This window comes from Salvelinus alpinus, chromosome 29, assembly GCF_045679555.1.
Source record: "Salvelinus alpinus chromosome 29, SLU_Salpinus.1, whole genome shotgun sequence".
NCBI classification, from domain to species: Eukaryota; Metazoa; Chordata; class Actinopteri; order Salmoniformes; family Salmonidae; genus Salvelinus; species Salvelinus alpinus.
Window position 1 is genome coordinate 45,182,086 of NC_092114.1, and position 22,158 is coordinate 45,204,243.

Genomic DNA, 22,158 nt, shown 5'->3' on the forward strand with positions numbered 1-22,158 from the left:
TGGAGGCTATTTTATAAATGACATCGCCGAAGTCAAGGATCGGTAGGATGGTCAGTTTTACGAGGGTATGTTTGGCAGCATGAGTGAAGGATGCTTTGTTGCGAAATAGGAAGCCAATTCTAGATTTAACTTTGGATTGGAGATGTTTGATGTGAGTCTGGAAGGAGAGTTTAGTCTAACCAGACACCTAGGTATTTGTAGTTGTCCACATATTCTAAGTCAGAACCGTCCAGAGTGTTGATGCTGGACGGGCGGGCAGGTGCAGGCAGCGATCGGTTGAAGAGCATGCATTTAGTTTTACTTGTATTCAAGAGAAGTTGGAGGCCACGGAAGGAGAGTTGTATGGCATTGAAGCTCGTCTGGAAGGTTGTTAACACGGTGTCCAAAGAAGGGCCAGAAGTATACAGAATTGTGTCGTCTGCTGTGGTGGATCAGAGAACCTATTTGAACAGTTATTATTTTATTACATTGCTCAACATTTTCTTAACATTTGTCATAACTAGTTTAAGAAATTAATTTGTATCCGCTCTCGTTGGACTTTGGTGGCATATTTTCTGCCATTTTCTTCAACTCTAAAAACATTGTGAAGCCACGCCCATTTCTGAAGAATTGTATTATGGGCCTTAAAAATACGGAAATAGTGTCTACTGCGTGTATACTTCGTATTTTTGCGAATTTAGTATGACATCCGGGAACTTTTGGCATACTAACTATATCCATACTATGATCGATAACTATACTATATACTCAATTCACGTCATAAATAGTACGGTTAGTATGAGTATTCGAACACAGCTTATGTGTTTTGACCTTACAAATATGTCCTCCAACCTCCTCTAATTCACTCACTTCCGGCCGGTGCACAAAATGAGTGTCAATATGAACCTACTGTTTCCGGCAATGCCTCCTTTCCGGCAGCGGCTATTTCCTCGCCAACATGCCAGTGAGTATCGGAGCCTGACATAATCACAATTTTAACCGTTCATATGGGGCTTTAGATGCCAATACTGGAGTCAGTAATGTATAATAATGCGAGTACTGACTGTTGTGTGTTTTAGCTCTGTCGGCCTATTCAGTGCCGAGGTGTAGCTATCACAATCGTTCACATACGCGCGCATTGTGATACAAGATGGCGGCCTGCATATCGCAAACATGGAGAGTCACCTGAAAATTGAACATTGTCTAAATATATACGTGCAATAGCGGCCACTGTTAAACATACTATTGACTTGTGTACTAGTAGATTATGTAGTGTCAATTACTGCTCAAATCCCAAGTGAACATGTGTTATTATTTTGCCTCGAACAAGGGTCAGCGTTGACGTTACCTAATCCAGTGAGCAAGAGTTCAGGGTGGTAGTTATGAGGTTTTGGATCGCAAATTCATTACAGTTCCTTGGCAGTATCACTCGCAGCAATTTTCCTATTTTGATGTCAATTTCAACAAAGCTTGAATGGTTGATATGTGATTCGATTTCAATGTAATTCAACTGGCTGTGAGCCAACACCGATTGTGGGTTGTGTATCTGACATAGCTACATCACGGTATCATCCACTAGTTTTCTCTGGATAAGGGGGTCTGCTATTGACAAATTTAAATGCATGGTCTGTCACTTGTAAACAGTAGTCCTAACTACTCAAACTAAATGTAATGTTTTAAGCAGTCTTTTGTCTACTCTTCTGCAGCTCGCAAAAGACTTGTTGCACCCATCCCCTGAGGAGGAGAAGAGGAGCCACAAGAAGAAGCGTCTCGTCCAGAGCCCTAACTCCTATTTCATGGATGTTAAGTGCCCAGGTAGATCCAGCTCTTTCCTTCATTGGACTCATGTTTGAAGGGCCACCTTGTCTATCCGAATGCACTAGCTTAATGAGTCAGTGCTTACAACATTGTATTCCTTAGGAAGCAAATGGGGCGGGACCTATTAGTATTTGTCCAATAAGAAACACTTGTTTTAGTTTCTTTGCTACGGTGTACACTATGAGTACACCCCCAGGCACGAATGACGTTGGTCTTAAGATTGTATTTTTCTGTTTCCCTCAGGATGCTACAAGATCACAACTGTGTTCAGCCACGCCCAGACGGTCGTGCTGTGTGTGGGTTGCTCCACAGTTCTGTGTCAGCCCACTGGCGGCAAAGCACGTCTCACAGAGGGTCAGTAGTCTCAGCATTCTGTCTCCCAACTCATGTTGGAGAGTGGATAGTCTCTAATAATTTAATGTCTATGGAAAAACAACTCGGGTAGTAGCAGTTAAGTACAGCATGTCAATATTTATTGATGTAGTTGGTCCTATTGCCAGTTACTATGTTAATGAATAGTAATTTGACTGGCTGATATTAGCACAGATTAATTCAGACAGACTTGTCACATTCACTGTAGATGTTAATGGCTCATATCTTTATCAAATGACCTGACTGCACTGTCAAGTGACTGGACTGCCACACCAATGGTTGTACTGTCTCATTCCAGTGCCAGATGATAAATCTCAGTTTGCAGAAGGGTAGGGCTAGACCACTGGCTCTCCCCTTTCGAAGGCTGAGAACAAGATGCTATGGTGCTACTTATTATTTAGGTGTTGCAGTACACTGGATTCCAACATTGCGTAACCTTACTATGGCCATAGCAGATTTTGAATGATTTCCTGCCATGTAGACTATTTAGCACTAGATGCTGTAAATATGCAACCAAATGAATGAACACTGTCCTGCTACTTTAATCATTCAGATTGTAGTGCGATCAGTGGTCGTGTATAGCGGTAATGCCCCCATTGTCTGTGGCCTGACTGTCATTTTCTCTCTCCATCAGGGTGCTCATTCAGGAGGAAGCAGCATTAGTTGTACTCCCGATGCCCTGGTAGAGATGTAAGGGAGAGGAGGGGTTGGACAGGTTGATTTCAGCGACTCCAGCCTCGACACAGCAGTCACTTCATCCAAGAAACAGCGGATTGATCTAGAAGTGCTCAAGACGTCTGGACACCAGACGGGAGTACTCTGTGATAGTCCACTCTGTTGCTGTAACTCAACCCTCCAACCCAGTCTCTTAATAAAATATGGTTTTGGCTAAAGAATTGGGGTGGTTTCAACTTTTGTTCCCTTTTCCGTGCCTATGATGTCATGGAAATGCTGTTCTGACTTCATTGCAGACGTATGCCAGAAATTACAACGCCGGGACCCGTATTTAAGATCTCTGTTGAACACATGATTAAGCAATCTGATTCCCAGCGGTACATTGGATGACGTGGCACGCAACACCTGCGCATGTAGTTGGGCAGAAACTCGACCACTGGCATCTGTGTTCATAGCCTGTTACAGTAAAGTGAGTGCTCGTTTTTTCAAGGAAATACATAAGGAACAATGTCATATGTAATTAACTGACTTGTGACAAGAAAGATGTAACTTCATTTATTAATGTTTTACTGTAAATTATACAATTCAGTAAACAGATTTGGTTATTACTGGACATGGTCTTTTATACTGTACACCACATACTATCATGCCAATCTACCTATCACTGTGAAATGACAAATACATTAGTTACGACGCGCAGAACATTCAGTGCACATGCTGGCTAACAATACTTTTTTGTTTAATTCTGAGAATGTTAAAATCAAGACTAGTTTCACAAAGTTTTTTTTGGCCAGTATGGGTCACTTATCAGTACTGCATATAGTCTGGATGTTGGCTCATCGTAATTCGAAAAAGAAAAAAATCCATCCCTTATTGCTTTGACACATTCTTTACGTACACTTTGAATAGTTATTTCTATAAAGTATCTTGAAGATCCTCATCTAAATCCTATCCTGATCCCAACTTTTGCCCTTCATTTTCTTTCTACCTCTCCCTGTAACAATACACTTTGCATCTCTCTTGCCATCTTACCTATCCTGCCCTGCCATGCTCCATGTCACTGCCTGCTCCTCCCTCTCCCTGAGCAGGTGGCGGATGGAAGCGTTTTGTGTGGCGAGGGTACTGGAGAGGAGGGGCATTAGGGTCCTGAAGCCTTCTCTCAGCTCCTCCACATTCTGCTGCAGACTGTTTGTGTGTGTTTCCAGGTCCCCTCGACATCCACTCACCTCTGACAGCACGTCATACATCAGATTCTGCATCTACATGGGGAAAAAGGTGCAGAGTGGTCTGAGAATGAGAGGGGCCAATGCGATAATGTTTAGAAGATCGTCGATTGCTCCCTTCTCTAGAATATTGGTCATATTTGGTTGTTGCAACAGTAGTGGCCTAGCCTGGACTCAGATCTGTTTGTGCTACCATGTCAACTCCTCGTCACTCATTTGGCATGACAAGGAGTTGACATGATAGCACAAACAGATCTGGGTCCAGGCTAGTAGTGGCCTAGAATATTGGTCATATTTGGTTGTTGCAACAGTAGTGGGTGAACCTAATGGGTAACTGTGCCTGTCTCTCACCTTGCAGAGATCCACCAGCGTGTTGGCCTGGTCAGCCAATTTCCTCCTTTCCATCTTCACATCACGCAGCCTGGGGTGAACACACAGGAAGATTTCTAACATTCAGACATAATCACAGGACAGGTAAAACAAATTGAAAATATAATTCATGATGAACAGAGAATGACCATTTCTGTATTACAGTTGAGGTTTTCACAAGTTCTAGAGTTCTAACACCCCTGTGCATGTGGTGTAAAGTGTAACCTCATTGGCTTTTCAGAGGGGAATATCTAAGCTGATTGGTGGGTTACTTGGGGAAGTGTGTTTTGAATGGTGCTTTACCGGTGGATTGCGAGCAGCAGCTTCCTCTGGTGCATGCGTACTCTGCAGTGGTCTCTCTCCCTGGCCAGCTTGGTGTGTTTGTAGATCATCCACGTCTCTCTAAGTACATTTGCTGCAGCAATTTTTATCTGGAAGAGAACAATTGTTTCCTTGTCCAACACTCAGTTTTCAATGTGTGCATCCCAAATGGCACCCTATTACCGGTGCACTATATAGGGAATAGGTTGGCATTTGAGACACAGTCCATGATTCATACAACTCTACAGGTCAACGTTGAATGTCTCACATATGTTAAGTCAAGGTTCCAAAGACCACTATTGAATACATTCACATGTTAAGTCAGGTGAGTTTTACCCCTTTTGTAAAGTGGGAATCCATCATGAAGTTGTGGACGTGTTTCTCTGCCCTGGTCAGCTCCAGTTTCCTGGCAACCACGGCAACCACCAGCACTGTGCAACCAGCCCCCTTGTGTGTGTGTGTGACAGAGAGAGAAATAAACAAAACAAAAAAGGTTAAAGGCCCAGCGCAATCAAAAACTAGATGTTCCTGTTTTATTTCCACACTGGGAGTTGGAATAATACTATGAAATTGTGAAAATTATGATAATGCCCTTTTAGTGTAGGAGCTATTTGAAAAGACCACCTGAAATTTCAGCCTGTTTTGGTGGGATGGAGTTTTGGCCTACCCGGTGACACCACCAGGCGGTAAATTAGTTAATAGATCAATAAGATAGAGATTTCCAAACCAATAACAGCTAGTTTTCAGTTTTCCCCTCCCCACTCAGACCACTGCCAGACAGTCCTAGCTAAATTCTTGCTTGGGATATTAGTCTTGCTAAGAAGTCATTTTTGTTTATTTTTCACTATTTTAATTGAGAACAATCACAGTAGGGTACTTAATTGTTAACCACAAATTATTTGATATTGAGATAAAAATGGCTGCATTGGGCCTTTAAGGAAAAGAAGACAGTATGCTAATGACCACAATTACAATGATTCCCGCCCCCTTCTCTTTTCTTTTAAAGATTTCATCAAATTATTCCCAGGCACCTGCAACGAGCCAACTCAGCTGTGCATTTGCCTTTCCTATTTTGCCGAACTGCTTACCATGATCCCAGTGAGTAGACAGATGCTGCGGCCACAGTAGGTGTGTGGAACAACATCCCCATAACCAATGGACAAGAAGGTGACCGAGACCATCCACAGGGCCTCCATGTAGTTACTGCTCAGGTCCTTATAGTTGTGGTGTCTAGAGGACAAGGGAGGGATGATGGTTCAGCTTTTCCTCTGTCTTGTCCACTCTTACCATATTAACATTTAACAAAAAACTAGTTTCTGTCTAGGAGTGTGATTTTTGACTGTATTTTTGATATGACTGACTGAGCTTATGATGGGCCCATCTGATATTAGTCACAGTACAGGTTGGTCCAAGTCATATAGTCACCAAGGCCGGGATTAAATCGAAGGCACGTCCCAGCACGGCGCACTGCACTACAGACAACGAGTCTTTTAAATGCCATTTCCCCGACGTTTGCAATGGTAAATGCTGCAGACGTCGCCTGAAGTATTAATTACCTTTAAAAGGCGCATTATCTGTAGTGTAGTGCGCAACACGCCTTTGAATCCGTGTTAATTTTGGCCCTTTTTAGAAATTGAGTCTAGTTTTAGACAAGGATATATGTGTCAAAATTACTTAGTCACATTTTTGTCATTTAAATAATGATTAATTGTAGTTATTGTCAAAATGACAAAAACAGTGGGCCATTTGAGTCAATTAAATGCCCTTTAATTTTAGTCACATTTTAATTGTGTATTCAGAAAGTATTCAGACCCCTTTACGTTTTCCACATTTTGTTCAAATGGATAAAAAAAAATCTTAATCAATCTGCACACAATACCCCATAATGACAAAGCAAAAACGGGGTTTTAGAATTTTTTCACATTTATTTAAAAAAAAGACATTTTACATTTACATACAGTTTAAACTCAGTTTTTCACAATTCCTGACATTTAATCCTAGTAAAAAATCCCTGTTTTACGTCAGTTAGGACCACCACTTTATTTTAAGAATGTGAAATGTCAGAATAGTAGTAGAGAGAATGATTTATTTCAACTTTTATTTCTTTCATCACATTCCCAGTGGGTCAGAAGTTTACATACACTCAATTAGTATTTGGTAGCATTGCCTCTGAATTGTTTAACTTGAGTCAAACGTTTCGGGTAGCCTTCCACAAGCTTCCCACAATAAGTTGTGTGAAGTTTGGCCCATTCCTCCTGACAGAGCTGGTGTAACTGAGTCAGGTTTGTAGGCCTCCTTGCTCGCATACGCTTTTTCAGTTCTGCCCACAAATTTTCTATAGGATTGAGGTCAGGGCTTTGTGATGGCCACTCCAATACCTTGACTTTGTTGTCCTTAAGCCATTTTGCCACAACTTTGGAAGTATGCTTGGGGTCATTGTCCATCTGGAAGACCCATTTGCGACCAAGCTTTAACTTCCTGACTGATGTCTTGAGATGTTGCTTCAATATATCCACATCATTTTCCTTCCTCATATAGCCATCTATTTTGTGAAGTGCACCAGTCCCTCCTGCAGCAAAGCACCCCCACAACATGATGCTGCCACCCCCGTGCTTCACGGTTGGGATGGTGTTCTTCGGCTTGCAAGCAACCCCCCTTTTCCTCCGAACATATCGATGGTCATTATGGCCAAACAGTTCTATTTTTGTTTCATCAGACCAGAGGACATTTCTCCAAAAAGTACGATCTTTGTCCCCATGTGCAGTTGCAAACCAGAGTCAGACTTTTTTTATGGACGTTTTGAAGCAATTTCTTCCTTGCTGAGCGGCCTTTCAGGTTATGTCGATATAGGACTTGTTATACTGTTTATATAGATACTTTTGTACCTGTTTCCTCCAGCACCTTCACAAGGTCCTTTGCTGTCGTTCTGGAATTGATTTGCACTTTTTGCACAAAAGTACGTTCATCTCTGAACCAGACTTAATGATGAACCAGACTTCTGGAGGTCGAATTTTATTTTTCTGAGGCTGATTTCCTTTGATTTCCCCATGATGTCAAGCAAAGAGGCACTGAGTTTGAAGGTAGGCCTTGAAATACATCCACAGGTACACCTCCAATTGACTCAAATTATGTCAATTAGCCTATCAGAAGCTTCTAAAGCCATGACATCATTTTCTGGAATTTTCCAAGCTGTTTAAAGGCACAGTCAACTTAGTATATGTAAACTTCTGACCCATTGGAATTGTGATACAGTGAATTATAAGTGAAATAATCTGTCTGTAAACAATTGTTGGAAAAATTACTTGTCATGCACAAAGTAGATGTCCTAACCGACTCGCCAAAACTATAATTTGCTAACAAGAAATTTGTGGCGTGGTTGAAAAACGAGTTTTATTGACTCCAACCTAAGTGTATGTAAACTTCCGACTTCAACTGTATGTATTCAGACCCTTTACTCAGTACTTTGTTGAATCATCTTTGGCAGCAATTACAGCCTCGAGTCTTCTTGGGTATGACGCTACAAGCTTGGCACACCTGTATGAGGAGCTTCTCCTATTGTTCTCTGCAGATCCTCTCAAGCTCTGTACGGTTGGAAGGTGCACAGCTGCACAGCTATTTTCAGGTCTCTCCAGAGATGTTAGATCGGATTCAAGTCTGGGCTCTGGCTGGGCCACTCAAGGACATTGTCTTGGCTGTGTGCTTAGTGTCGTTGTCCTGTTGGAAGGTGAACCTTCGCCCCAGTCTGAGGTCCTGAGCACTCTGGAGCAGGATTTCATCAAGGATCTCTGTACTTTGCTCCGTTCATCTTTCCCTTCGATCCTGACTAGTAGTGCCAATCCCTGCCGCTGAAAAACATCCCCACTGCATGATGCTGCCACCACCATGCTTCACCGTAGGGATGGTATTGGGCAGGTGATGAGCGGTGACTGGTTGCCTCCAGACGTGACGCTTATTCCTTAGATGTTCATTTTCTCGACATCTAAAGGCACAACCTACATTCGAGCCAATGTCTTAAGTAGTTGAACATGTTATTACTCCAACCTCGTGAAAGTGACAAAGTGACATGTTTTCATTTTTGTCAAAAGCAACTTTATATATACTTTTATAACCTTTGATTTGATGGCCTTTGTGAAATATATTTTCCATAACCACAAATATTGTATTTTCAGCCGTTTGAAGCTGGTGTATAAAACCAAAAGAAATAGTGCACATAGAACAGATCTACCGCTTCTTAGACTTGCTTACAAGGAGCATGACAGATCTATAACTATGTGAATTTGGTCAGGTCCCCCAAAAAGTTACATATTGCAGCTTTAACTCAAAATAAAGTTATTTACCCAGTCAGATATAGTGTAGTGGCAAGGGGAATTTAGTCAATAAATAGTTTGCTATCCCTTTTCCTTTCTTTCTGTGCCACCAAATGTATTTATTTATTAGAAATTTAGCAGGATGAAATCTCTTGAGATGCAGCATCTCGTTTTCAAGAATGTCCGAAATCAAAAAAACAAACAAACAATACTTAGTAAGGATGGATCGAAATTTACGGAATGGTAGCTGGAGGGTCATGCTTTTTCAATTTCGGTCAAGGGGAGAGTTTAGTATTTAATCTAGTCCAGGGGAGGATCATGTCATTTCTAATTCATGAAAATTAGACATTTCTCAGTGTTTTAGAATTAGTTGCTTATTAGGCTATACAGTGCATTCTGAGAGTATTCAGACTCCTGGACTTTTTCCACATTTTGTTACGTCACAGCCTTATTCTAAAATTAATAAAATAGTTTTTTCCCCCCACATCAATCTACACACAATATCCCATAATAACAAAGCAAAAACAGGTTTTTAGAAATGTTTGCAAATGTATATATAAAAAACAGAAATATCACATTTACATTAGTATTCAGACCCTTGACTCAGTACTTTGTTGAAGCACATTTGGCAGCAATTTAGCCTCGAGTCTTCTTGGGTATGATGCTACAAGCTTGGCACACCTGTATTTGGTGAGTTTTTCCCATTCTTCTCCGCAGATCTTCTCAAGCTTTCTCAGGTTGGATGGGGACCATCGCAGCACAGCTATTTTCAGGTCTCTCCAGAGATGTTCGATCTGGTTCAAGTCTGGGCTCTGGCTGGGCCACTCAGGGACATTCAGAGACTTCTCCCGAAGCCACAACTGCGTTGTCTTGGCTGTGTGCTTAGGGTCATTGTCCTGTTGGAATGTGAACCTTCACCCATATCTGAGTTCCTGAGAGCTCTGGAGCAGGTTTTCATCAAGAAGCTCTCTGCTTCGTTCATCATTCTCTCGACCCTGACTAGTCTCCCAGTCTCTGACTCTGAAAAACATCCCCACACCATGATGCTGCCACCACCATGCTTCACCGTAGGGATGGTGCCAGGTTTCCTCCAGACGTGACGGTTGGCATTCAGGCCAGACTTTAATCTTGGTTTCATCAGACCAGAGAATCTTGTTTCTCATGGTCTGAGAGTCCTTTAGATGCCTTTTGGCAAACTCCAAGAGGGCTGTCATGTGCCTTTTACTGAGGAGTGGCTTCCGTCTGGCCACTCTACCATAAAGGCTTGATTGGTGGAGTGCTGCAAAGATGGTTGTCCTTCTGGAAGGTTCTTCCATCTTCACAGAGGAACTCTGGATCTCTGTCAGAGTGACCATTGGGTTCTTGGTCACCTCCCTGACCAAGGCCCTTCTCCCCCGATTGCTCAGTTTGGCACGGGCGGCCAGCTCTACGAAGAGCGTTAGTGGTTCCAAACTTCTTACATTTAAGAATGATGGAGGCCACTGTGTTCTTGGGGACCTTCAATGCTGCAGAAATGTTTTGATACCATTCCCCAGATCTGTGCTTCTGTGTCAGAGCTCTACGGACAATTCCTTCGACCTCATTGCTTGGTTGTTGCTCTGACATGCAGTCAACTGTGGAACCTTAAATAGACAGGTGTGTGCCTTTCCAAATGATTTCCAATCAATTGAATTTACCACAGGTGGACTCCAATCAAGTTGTAGAAACATCTCAAGGATGATCAATGGAAACAGTATGCACCTGAGCTCAATTTCGAGTCTCATAGCAAAGGGTTCGAATACTTATGTAAATAAAGTTTTTTTTTGTGTTTTTTTGTGATACATTTGCAAACATTTCTAAAAACCTGTCTTCACTTGGTCATTATGGGCTAATATTTGTAGATTGATAAGGACCATTTTTTATTTAATCCATTTTAGAATAAAGCTTTAACGTAACCAAATTTGGAAAAAAAATCAAGGGTTCCGAATGCATTGTATAGCGATGTGTGCCCGGTGCCACCCCTCATCTCTGATTCTACGCTGGGCGCGCACTATCAAGTACACCTACAGGTTATTTGTGTGGTCTCAATCAAATGATCAATGAAGTACATGCTCGGAGAAGCACAGAGCAGTTATATTTCTTAGATAGCTGCTGGGATGGTGTAAATACAACTAGGCTGCATTACACACTGCAATGGATATTCGAACCCTGCTCTAGCTGATCAACATTGGTTCTGCGTAACCAATGGCTGTGCTGTGTAGGTATAAGGTGGCAGGTCAGGAGGAGTCAAAGGCTTCTTCAGAAAATAATTTATCGCACGTGGACTAGCATATAGCTTGTGTTCTGTTCAGTATCAGAAAGAGAGTGCGAAGATGTACGCATAATTAATTTCAACCATCTTCATTTTAATTAGACTAACAATAGGGCTTTGTGTTGGAGCCTATTTCTTCGTATTTTAGAAATAAGAGGTAGGCCTACCTGTTTGCCAGATGAATTAGGCTATCCATATATTTGTTCTTCAATTCCTTCACCCACCATGCACTCTTTAAATAGCCTATCTTCGTGTCAGTGAAGGGCTGTGAAGTTAAAACCAAGACTCGAATTGGGGGGTTAATGAGAAGGTATGCCATAAGCCTACATTTTATGAAAGAAAATGGCAAAAAGCACAGGCCAACCACTTGTTAGTTTAAGATTTTTAAGAAAATAAAACGAATCCGATTATATAAAGTCATCTTTAACAGCGCTTTGGTCCGCGATGCTTTATGCTTAGAAACAAGCTGTAAAATACACGGGAAAGACGTGACTCCGATGCACATGGGAATACATATATCAGTTTTGTTTCTTTGACATTCAGAGGCTGAGCTACAACTTTCTATAGCCAAGGAGACAAACAATGACTTTGCTTGGGAAATAATCTAATTCTGGCACAATCAATTGATTAAACTATTCATTTTCTGTACAATAGAAGATGTTTAAACCCAGACAAATTTTAGGGAAACACTTGTGAATTTCTCTCGTTGGGTTAAGCCACGGAAGAAGAGTAGCCAGCAGTTCAAGTTTACACATTTCTGCGTCGGTAGGCCTACTCTGTCTGGGGTGGAAAGGTAGACCTAACTTTTGAAAGTACCATGCTCAGATTCCTAATGATGTCTCAGATTTATTATTTTCAAACAGGGACAATTTATTTGCAAACAAGATTGATTTGGCATGATTTGGCATCGGGAAATATGATAAGATTAACACAAAGGCCTATCTCTGTCCATTCTTAGTCATTATTTCGGTAATTTGTGTGGTATTAAAAAAGATTCAGCTAATATGTAAAATTATGTAGAATTGCATGAACTGTTTAAAAAGGGCAACAAAAAAAATGATCGGACCTGCAAATATGATGATAGATTAATGCAATGTTTTTACTATAAAGGAGATCTTTCCACTCCTACTTTTGTCCACCGTGGTCTGTGTACCTGAAACCTTCTGGCCCACAGCCCTGTACGCTATTCAACATTTCTGCTTTGCCACTGGTCTATCCAAGAAGTAAGGGTAACGGGTATAAATGTTCTCTGCTATCCACTTTGTTTTAATTATTATTTTGGGTATAGGGGACGGTAACTACTTTTTTCAAGCGTTCAGGGAGGGTTTAGTTAATGATCCAGTATTTTACTGAAGGGGGGGCTATCCATTTTCATTTCAGAGAAGTCCGATTTCCTCCACGTAATCCTTATTAGAAATAATGTTCACTCCCGTACAATAATAATATCGCAACTACTGTCTAATAATAATAACAATGAAATAATAATAATACATTTAAAAGCTACTAATAGGCATAAAACTAATAAAAAACTACTGCTACAACTACTAAATCAACTAATACAATTACCTATTATATATACATGCATGCACAAGTATGATTCTCCCTGTAACACAGCTTGGCTCGTAAATGTAATTCCAGAACACTCAAGCAAGTATGATATGTTACATTTGGTATGGTTACATAAAACAGACGGTAACTTAAGGTAAAAACGAAAGGATAACGCGAATGGTTGCAAGCTTGAATCTCATCACGAACAACTTTAGCATTTTAGCTAATTAGCTACTTTTCAGATACTTTCAACTACTTAACATGTTAGCTAATCCTTCCCCTAAACCTTTAACCTAACTCCTAAATTTAACCCTAACGTTAACCCTAACCCCTAAACCCAGCTAACATTAGCCAACTAATGTTAGCCACCTAGCTAGAATTTGTAACATATCATAGTTTTGGAAATGTGTCACATATTGTGCATTAAAAAAATTCATTACATATTGTACGTTTTTCAAATTGGTAACATATAATACGTTTTGTAATTCATAACATATCATACGAAATGGATGATGTACATCCACAAATTAATACATAGCATACTAAATGGAGTGTCTCGGACTTACGTACAGAATAATATGAAATGCTCTGAGACCAGGTTGGTTAGTGAAGCAAACGCTCCGCTATAAATCGGAGCCGGAGCGGAGCCTGTTTGCCCACACTTATCGCTTGCGTCACCGCAGCTCACCAATTGATTTAGGCTGTGTTTGCAGGTCGCGTCCTTCCCACTGCTGAACAGAACTGCGCTGTGCTGCTAATATTAATTGTGCTTATCACTGAAAAGCTGTCAATCTCGCCAAAAAATATTGTCTAGTCCATTTAATAGTCAGATTTTAGTCACAGAGATAATTTTGTCAACTGAATTTTTTTTTTTTTTTAGTTATATTTTTTTCTGGGTCTATTTAGTCAGTTATAGCCACTGATTTTTTTTTTTTGAATAATATTTTAGTCACTGTTTTTGTTGACGAAATTAACACCACTGAATGAATCCCGGGAAAAGTCTATTGCCTCTTTCCCTCCTCCTCAATCTCCTCCTTTCCCTTCTTACAGGCTGACTACACCGCTAGCGTCCGATGCGCGAACGTTGCAAAATAAATGTAGAAATTTATGTTATTCAATTATTGCATCCACACTGCTCGCGTGAGTGTCTGCGTTGCCATGGGCTAAAATATAAGTCAGTTATATTTCTGACGCAGATCGCGCTGCAAGTCCTGCCTCTCCCATCTCCTCATTGGTTTATAGAAGCAGGTACCCACGTGCCATCTCCTCATTGGTTATACCCACGTGGGTGACTGAAAGACGACGAGGTCAGTGGCGAAAAAGCCTGGAAGGAGGAGAGATAACTAGAAACGATTCGGTTGACCGTTTTATGTGTGGATTAATTGTCGGAGTAGAGGACCTTGTGCATTTCAGGTAAAATAACAACTCAATGTTTATATCCCAGGACAAATTAGCTAGCAACAGCAAGCTAGCTAAATAGGACAAATTTGTTAGCAAGTGCAAGCTAGCTAGCTAAATTGCCATACATGTTTAATGCTTTTCGACCTGTCTCCAAATTAATATAATCGGTTCAGAGTTTGTTTTGATATTTTAACCTGCGTGTCGTGATCGCGTTTGGTATGGGGGGATAAAATAGATTTATGCACGATGGCACATGCGCGCAGCCGGTTTAGGTTCCGTGTTAGCCACTCACCTCTCACAGACATGTAGGCCCCATGCAGCGATGAGCCACAGAGAGACGCTGAAGATCATCAACACAGTGCCAGGGTAGATGGTCATCAGCGCTTTGACCACAAAACGGCTGTTGAAGTGGATCTGGATACAAGTAATAAAAATATTCATATCCACAGTAAGAATGGAGAGGTTTGCAAAGCCAAGCGGGAAGTTCAAGGTCATCAGTTTGATCAGTGTTAAAAAAGCAATAACAAGGGAAGGAATTACCGAGGGAGGATTTGGTAGAGACTCAGGAGAGTGGGAGAGGGAGGCGGGTTGCGAGACAAAGCAGAATGTAGTGTCACTGTCATTGTAGTGTCCCCAACAAACTCAAGTTGAAAAAATATATATATATATTACAAAAGCATTGTGGAGATACTGCACAATGGTTGTGTAAACATTTTTGTGCAGACAAAATCTCGACATATGGCTTGAAAACGTACAGTATCTCAATCCAAGGATGGAATGTGTAGCTTTACTTCTAATTATCACATATCGAGAAGATTTAAATACTTCTGGTTGTTATTAAATTGCCTTTTTTGTTAGCATGCTCAGCTAGCCAATGCTAAAGCAGATCATTGGATTCCATGAAAATGCAACACCTAGCAATGGGGTGAGTAGCTGCTGGAAGTGTTGTGGAATCCAATGGGCAGCTTTAGCATTGTATCGAGGATCTTACTACTGAACTTCAAGTCAAATCCATTTTGGCTAATGTTCAAACTGAGTGTGTACAAGTCCATTAAAGCAAGTAACTAAGATTTGAGGGAGAGGTTGCACCACTTGCATGGTGACCAATGTTGACCTCTAACCTTGTTGAGGGCGCCAATGCTGCGTGAGGCCGTGTCTGTGTAGAGTCGGCTGTGCAGCATCAAGGCACGACCCAGGAGGTAGAGTCGCAGGAACATGGGCAGAGCCAGCACAATCTCGAGCTCTGTCTCTGACAGCGTGGGGGACATGGCTTGCCATGACAATGGGAGACCCACTGGGAACGGGTGCACCATCGCTACAAACAGCTCCAGGGCGATCAGGGTCACCCGCTCCATTGTCATGGCGATTCGCCAGTCCTCTGCTCCGTTATCGTGGATGTAGAGCTAACAGTGATGGGAGTATGGGTACAAAACCATATCTGAGTTAGAGCATAGACGTAGTACAGTGTCACTGAGAGTGTAGTCAAAGTGTAATAAATTATATAACGAGAGGTACCAGACAAGGTTGCCCTCTGTCACCATCTTCTTTCCCAGTTAGCAATAGAACCTCTACTATACTATTGTCTGGCATATAACAAAAACAATTGTAGAGTAGAATGACTTAAAGTAATCTAAGCCAAGGGATCATAGCTTGTTTAAAATAGGGAGATATGGGCAGTATATTAAGTAGTCAGACAAGTGAATTACCTGCACCTCACAGATGTGGTAGGCAATGATCAGGCCCAGCAGGATAAGAGAGGACAGGCTGATAATAGACTTCATAGCCACGGAGTATATGGAGCTCTGTAGGGGAAAACATGTAGTGGACTCACTCATCTTAACATACAGTACCCTTCAATTGGGCAAATATGCCTTCTTTTAACATACAGCTGGGATTCAATCATAGGTGCATTGTAGCGCATTTAAAGGTAATTTCAGATTGATACAATCTTCGCGAACACGGGAACATTTCCTTTAAAAGGCACGTTGTCCACAGAGCTCTACAGTACAACACGCCTCAGACTGCATCTTGGCCACAGTAACCTTCATTCAAATATGCCATCTTCAGCAACAAACACTAAAGTCCTTCAAATACATTTCTCTGAGTTAGAACTCATTATTTCTCATTAATTACCCAGGGATCCCCAGGATTTTAAAAACGTGACCTGTGCCTAGTTGAACTTGCCTGGCTTAGTTAACCTACAGAAAATACCCCAAAATGCAAACCCCTCCCATCTGGCACTCCAGGCAAAGTATACAGGAAAAAAATGACGCATTGGAACCCAGATCTGTACCCCAAGGCTGACCTTACTGTAGACGCTCCAGGAGAGCTCTGTCTCGGTGACCATGACCACCACTCCAAACATCCCCACAGCGAGTGCACAGTCATTCAGCCTCTGCCTCCTCTCAAACAGCGCCCTTCGCCGGACCAGCCTATGACCGATGCTCTGGGTCTTCTTGTGAGGGCAGTCATGGGGACCATCCTTGGGCTCTGCACCACTGATCTCCTCACCTCCACCATAGGTGCCCTTGGCCTCAGATTTGGTGTGATTCTTGTCGGAGCTGGATGTTTGATTGGAGTCCTTTGGCTGGTAGTCGTCTTTGGTTGTAATGATAATCTCGGGTAGACTCTGGCGGACCTGCATCTCCATTGATGTGGCCTCTAGCCTTTGACCTCCTTCACTGGGTGGCCCACTTTCTGTCTCCCTTAAGTCCATACGAGACATGCGGACTCTGTTGTAGGGTGACTGAGTGGATTTCATGTCCTGCTGGCGCCTCTGTGGGCTTGCCTTTTTGGCTTGACTACCCCAAATCCGTTCCTTGTGCCCAGCATTCTGTTCATTTCCTGCTGGCTTCTCGCCTCTCTTTTCCTTGTGCACCTCCTTCCCCCTAACCTTTTCCTTGTTGTCTCCCCTTCGGGGTGAGGAGTGGGGTGAGGGTGAGACATATTGGCAGCCATTGTAATATGGGAGTGTGGGTGATGACTGGGTTCCATCGAGCCACACTGAGTGATCTTCCCCTCTTTGACATGAGTGGTTCCTTCTGCACTGGTTGCCAAAAACAGGAGGGAGAGGGACCACTTTTGATTGAAGGAGGGGACGTTGATCCTCCTCATTCTGCATTGTCAAGTTCATAGAGGGAGAGGGCTCCATCTAGGGATTGATACAGATTGAAATATTTTATGGGGTTTGGAAAGAGACAAAAGTGAGATAATGCAGCCAGTTGGAGTGAAAACAGTAAAAATGTATGAGGGGGAAGCATATAAAAACACAGTCTATTGTAAAAGAAATCTGAGGCGGAGTTGATATGCCTGCAGAATGCAAAGAGATTCACAGAAGACATTCATACTATTCACAGTTCACATGTAAACATGAACACAAATCTTCCTCTGTGATAATGGTTGACATTTCCCTATGGGGTTTCCATTGAAGATAATATGATAAGACAATGGAAACCTGTTGGAAAAACTTATCTAGAAACACTAGAATTATTGAAGTGATTGCAGCACCTGGTAATCTTACCATGTCAATCATCAATATTCTTGCCAAATTACTATTAAAACCTAGTTGATTCCGCTCAGTCTTACCTCTCCACGTATTTCAGTTACTTCCAAATAAGTTTTCAATTACACCGTTGCTGGATAAGAATGTCCCTGTTCCTTTTAAATTCCTTAAATTGTCCTTTAGTCAATATCCTCAAAGTCCACACAAAGGAATTGAAGCATCAGTTAAATATATCCTGGATATTACCTAAGGATAATTAGGTGACAAAACGACAAAAATATATTCAGTTTCTCTAGTCTCTCAGAAATAACTATCAATCCAGCTCACCTCCCACAGACACAAGTAAAGGTTATGAACTATAATCCATATAGCAGCATATGAACCATATGTCCATGGATATCAATTGTATTATGACTCCTTTATTTAATTATTTTCCAGTATTAAGTTATGTCCATCATGACATATTAATTTAAACTAGGCTTATGACTGACTGTAAGATCCACAGTTTCAGTTGTCCCCCAGTTGCATGGCAAAGTATTTGTCATCTGACAGAATTATTCATCAAGTTTGACAGTTCTTTCTCCTCTTTCTCCTTTTGTGTGTTTGTGTGGTGTGTGTGTGTCGAATAAGGGAAGAATAGTTGACATTTAGTTTTATTGAGTGATAAAAATGACTATTTTATTGGGTTTTATGGGGGCTTGCCAAGGTGGCAATTTGGATAATTTCCCACTTAATCTAAGAGAGTGCGTGATGGTCCTGTGTATGAATGCCGGGGAGGAGATTATAGAAATATGACAGATTAATCAAATTGGTTTGAGAGTCAGAGATCTGATACTTACGAGCTTATGAAATATGTCACCCTTTAGCCTGACAATGTGGAGAGGGAAATGGTTTTGGAATTAAAGTCATAGCAATGACATTCACCATCATTTAATTCCATCTATTAATACGTGACAGATGGAGCTCCAGTAAACAGAGGAAGTCAAGCAGGGTTGGAGAGAGGAGGATAAAGACAGGTATTGTAAAGTCAAAATACAACACATACTCAAATCTAGATAGTAGCCTACTAGAAGTATGCAATGAGACAGGTGAAAGGCATTCGTCAAAAGATAATTCATCAGGAAAAGGCTACTTTGACAATGCCGCAGATACAGTTGAAGTCGGAAGTTTACATACACCTTAGCCAAATACATTTAAACTCAGTTTTTCACAATTCCTGACATTTAATCCTAGTACAAATTCCCTGTCTTAGGTCAGTTAGGATCACCACTTTATTTGAAGAATGTGAAATGTCAGAATAATAGTAGAGAGAAGGATTTAGCTTCTATTTCTTTCATCACATTCCCAGTGGGTCAGAATTTTACATACAATCAATTAGTATTTGGTAGCATTGCCTTTAAATTGTTTAACTTGGGTCAAACATTTTGGGTAGCCTTCCACAAGCTTCCCACAATAAGTTGGGTGAATTTTAGCCCATTCCTCCTGACAGAGCTGGTGTAGCTGAGTCAGGTTTTTAGGCCTTCCTGCGCTTTTTCAGTTATGCCCACACCTTTTCTATAGGTTTGAGGTCAGGGCTTTGTGATGGCCACTCCAATACCTTGACTTTGTTGTCCTTGAGCCATTTTGCCACAACTTTGGAAGTATGCTTGGGGTCATTGTCCATTTGGAAGACCCATTTGCAACCAAGCTTTAACTTCCTGACTGTTGTCTTGAGATGTTGCTTCAATATATCCACATAATTTTCCTCCCTCATGATGCCATCTATTTTGTGAAGTGCACCAGTCCCTCCTGCAGCAACAAAGCACCCCCACAACATGATGCTGCCACCCCTGTGCTTCACGGTTGGGATGGTGTTCTTCGGCTTGCAAGCCTCCCCCTTTTTTCTCCAAACATAACGATGGTCATTATGGCCAAAAATTATATTTTTGTTTCATCAGACCAGAGGACATTTCTCCAAAAAGTACGATCTTTGTCCCCATGTGCAGTTGCGAACCGGAGTCTGGCTTTTTTATGGCGGTTTTGGAGCGGTGGCTTCTTCCTTGCTGAGCGGCCTTTCAGGTTATGTTGATATAGGACTTGTTTTACTGTGGATATAGATACTTTTGTACCCGTTTCCTCCAGGATCTTCACAAGGTCCTTTGCTGTCGTTTTAGGACTGATTTGCACTTTTCGCACCAAAGTACGTTCATCTCTAGGAGACAGAACACATTTCCTTCCTTAGACATATGACGGCTGCGTGGTCCCATGGTGTTTATACTTGCGTACTATTGTTTGTACAGATGAACGTGGTACCTTCAGGTGTTTGGAAATTGCTCCCAAGGATGAACCAGACTTGTGGAGGGTTTTTTTTCTTTTTTTTTTCTTTTTTCCATGATGTCAAGCAAAGAGGCACTGAGTTTGAAGGTAGGCTTTGAAATACATCCCAGGTACACCTCCAATTGACTCAAATTATGCCAATTAGCCTATCAGAAGCTTCTAAAGCCATGACATAATTTTCTGGAATTTTCCAAGCTGTTTAAAGGCACAGTCAACTTAGTGTATGTAAACTTCTGACCCACTGGAATTGTGATACAGTGAATTATAAGTGAAATAATCTGTCTGTAAACAATTGTTGGAAAAATTACTTGTGTCATGCACAAAGTAGATGTCCTAACCGACGTGTCAAAACTATAGTTTGTTAACAAGAAATTTGTGGAGTGGTTGAAAAACAAGTTTTAATGACTCCAACCTAAGTGTATGTAAACTTCCGACTTCAACTGTATGATAATATACTTGTTAATAATACCCTATTAAGTGGGAGTCGTCAGCGTAGTATAATGCCCTAATCCAATCAAGAGAGTAATTAAAAACACACAGCGCAATGACTAATTGAGTGTGTCCCAAACGGCACCCTATTCCCTATATTGTGCACTACCTTTGACCAGAGCCCTATGGGCCCTGGTCAAACGTAGTGCACTACATAGGAATTGGGGTGAAATTTGAGACGTAGCCATGGTTCCATTGTGAGAGGCCGGGTAGCACTCAGTAATCAATGGGATTAACTATTCTTCCCTAGTGAAATCATCGCCAGCAGCATCCACGTGTTCTTCATCATGATAGCCATCGTAATCTTCATAATGAAAATGATTTTATTTATTCAGCTTCCATATCAATTGTTATTTTTCATGAGCAATTGTTTTACAAATGCCGCTACTCATTGTTTTCATATTCTTTATCATTCTCTTGATCTTCTCCTCTTCCTCATTACCACCCTCCTCTCCCCTCCCCTCATTACAGGTTGGTCAGAAATAGTTATCTTTACCCTGAATGTAGTTTTTGTACAAACCACCAGATGTCACCCACACCCTAGTGGCTGACACGCATATTTTTATGAGGCGTCATGTTTTGATTTTGGCACAATACAATAGTGCGTAATAGGACAGGCACCATATTTGACACCATATTTTAAATCAGACTTTAGTTAATTCTGTACACATTCTAATGATGTAGGTTTGTAGATTCAACAGGACTCTTCTTACATGGCCTATTACAGTTGTGCACCATACAGGGAACTGCTAAAATAAAGGAAATACTTGACAACATCAGGGATACAAGGTATATTGAAAGCAGGTGCTTCCACACAGGTGTGGTTCCTAAGTTAATTAAGCAATTTAAATGAAAACATCCCATCATGCTTAGGGTCATGTATAAAAATGCCCTGTTTCCCATTATTTTGGATACCATGGCTAGAAGAGATCTCAGTAACTTTGAAAGAGGGGTCTCAAAAGAACATAGGGGGTTTAAATGGTGTGTGTGTGTGTCTCAGTCATCAGATCTCAACACAATTGAAACAGTTACGGGAGATTCTGGAGGGGCGCCTGAGACAGCACTTTCCACCACCAAAAACATGGATTGTTTTTGTGGAAGAATGGTGTCGTATGGTTTAAGACACTTGTAGAATCTATGCCAAGGTGCATTGAAGCTGTTCGGGTGGCTCGTCATGGCCCAATGCCCAATTAAGACAGTTTATGTTGGTGTTTCCTTTATTTTGGCAGTTACCTGTATATCCTTGTTGTTTCATGCTTGGTGCAGTTTTCTTTACTTAACCGATACCGATGCTTTCCTCCCCCCATTCTACGGGCCATTCATCATTGTGTGCACCCATGCGTGAATATGTGCCTCTAGGGCACAGGAGAGGCCTGACAACTCCCCATAAGCCATGGATAGCGAAAGGCAGCAGAAGTAATAGGATATTCTATTCTACAGTCCCTCTTTCTTTCCCTCTCTGTTTCTCTCCTCTTCCCTGCATCAGCACTACATGAGGACGAATGAGGAGTGGAGTCTAACTATGCACATTCCTGGGCCCCCATGCAG

The 22,158-nt window shown here is 41.5% G+C and overlaps 3 protein-coding genes and 1 non-coding gene across 4 annotated transcripts in view; 3 read left to right on the forward strand and 1 right to left on the reverse strand.

Annotated features, from left to right (window-relative positions):
- The first annotated feature begins 837 nt into the window (after positions 1 to 837).
- LOC139559074 (small ribosomal subunit protein eS27) lies at positions 838 to 3,065 on the forward strand. The gene is made up of 4 exons (XM_071374751.1): positions 838 to 943; positions 1,686 to 1,794; positions 2,041 to 2,151; positions 2,804 to 3,065. The coding sequence occupies exons 1-4, from the start codon at positions 938 to 940 to the stop codon at positions 2,830 to 2,832; spliced, it is 255 nt and encodes an 84-aa protein (XP_071230852.1). The 5' UTR covers positions 838 to 937; the 3' UTR covers positions 2,833 to 3,065.
- Positions 2,413 to 2,545, forward strand: LOC139559465 (small nucleolar RNA SNORA35). The gene has a single exon (XR_011671769.1). It is a non-coding gene; the product is annotated as a small nucleolar RNA SNORA35 (small nucleolar RNA).
- A 318-nt stretch (positions 3,066 to 3,383) lies between the features above and the next one.
- Positions 3,384 to 17,469, reverse strand: LOC139559068 (small conductance calcium-activated potassium channel protein 2-like). The gene is made up of 9 exons (XM_071374732.1): positions 16,609 to 17,469; positions 16,010 to 16,105; positions 15,425 to 15,706; positions 14,596 to 14,717; positions 5,846 to 5,987; positions 5,094 to 5,204; positions 4,740 to 4,867; positions 4,419 to 4,488; positions 3,384 to 4,103 (listed from the first exon to the last, which is right to left on the reverse strand). Exons 1-9 carry the CDS (start codon positions 17,452 to 17,454, stop codon positions 3,873 to 3,875), a joined length of 2,028 nt encoding a protein of 675 aa, XP_071230833.1. The 5' UTR covers positions 17,455 to 17,469; the 3' UTR covers positions 3,384 to 3,872.
- chrna11 (cholinergic receptor, nicotinic, alpha 11) overlaps positions 4,006 to 22,158 on the forward strand; it is a 50,647-nt gene continuing 32,494 nt past the window's right edge. The window contains exons 1-2 of the mRNA XM_071374736.1: positions 4,006 to 4,119; positions 4,426 to 4,541. The gene's annotated coding sequence lies outside the window, so the exon portion shown is untranslated. The remainder of the gene's footprint in view (positions 4,120 to 4,425; positions 4,542 to 22,158) is intronic.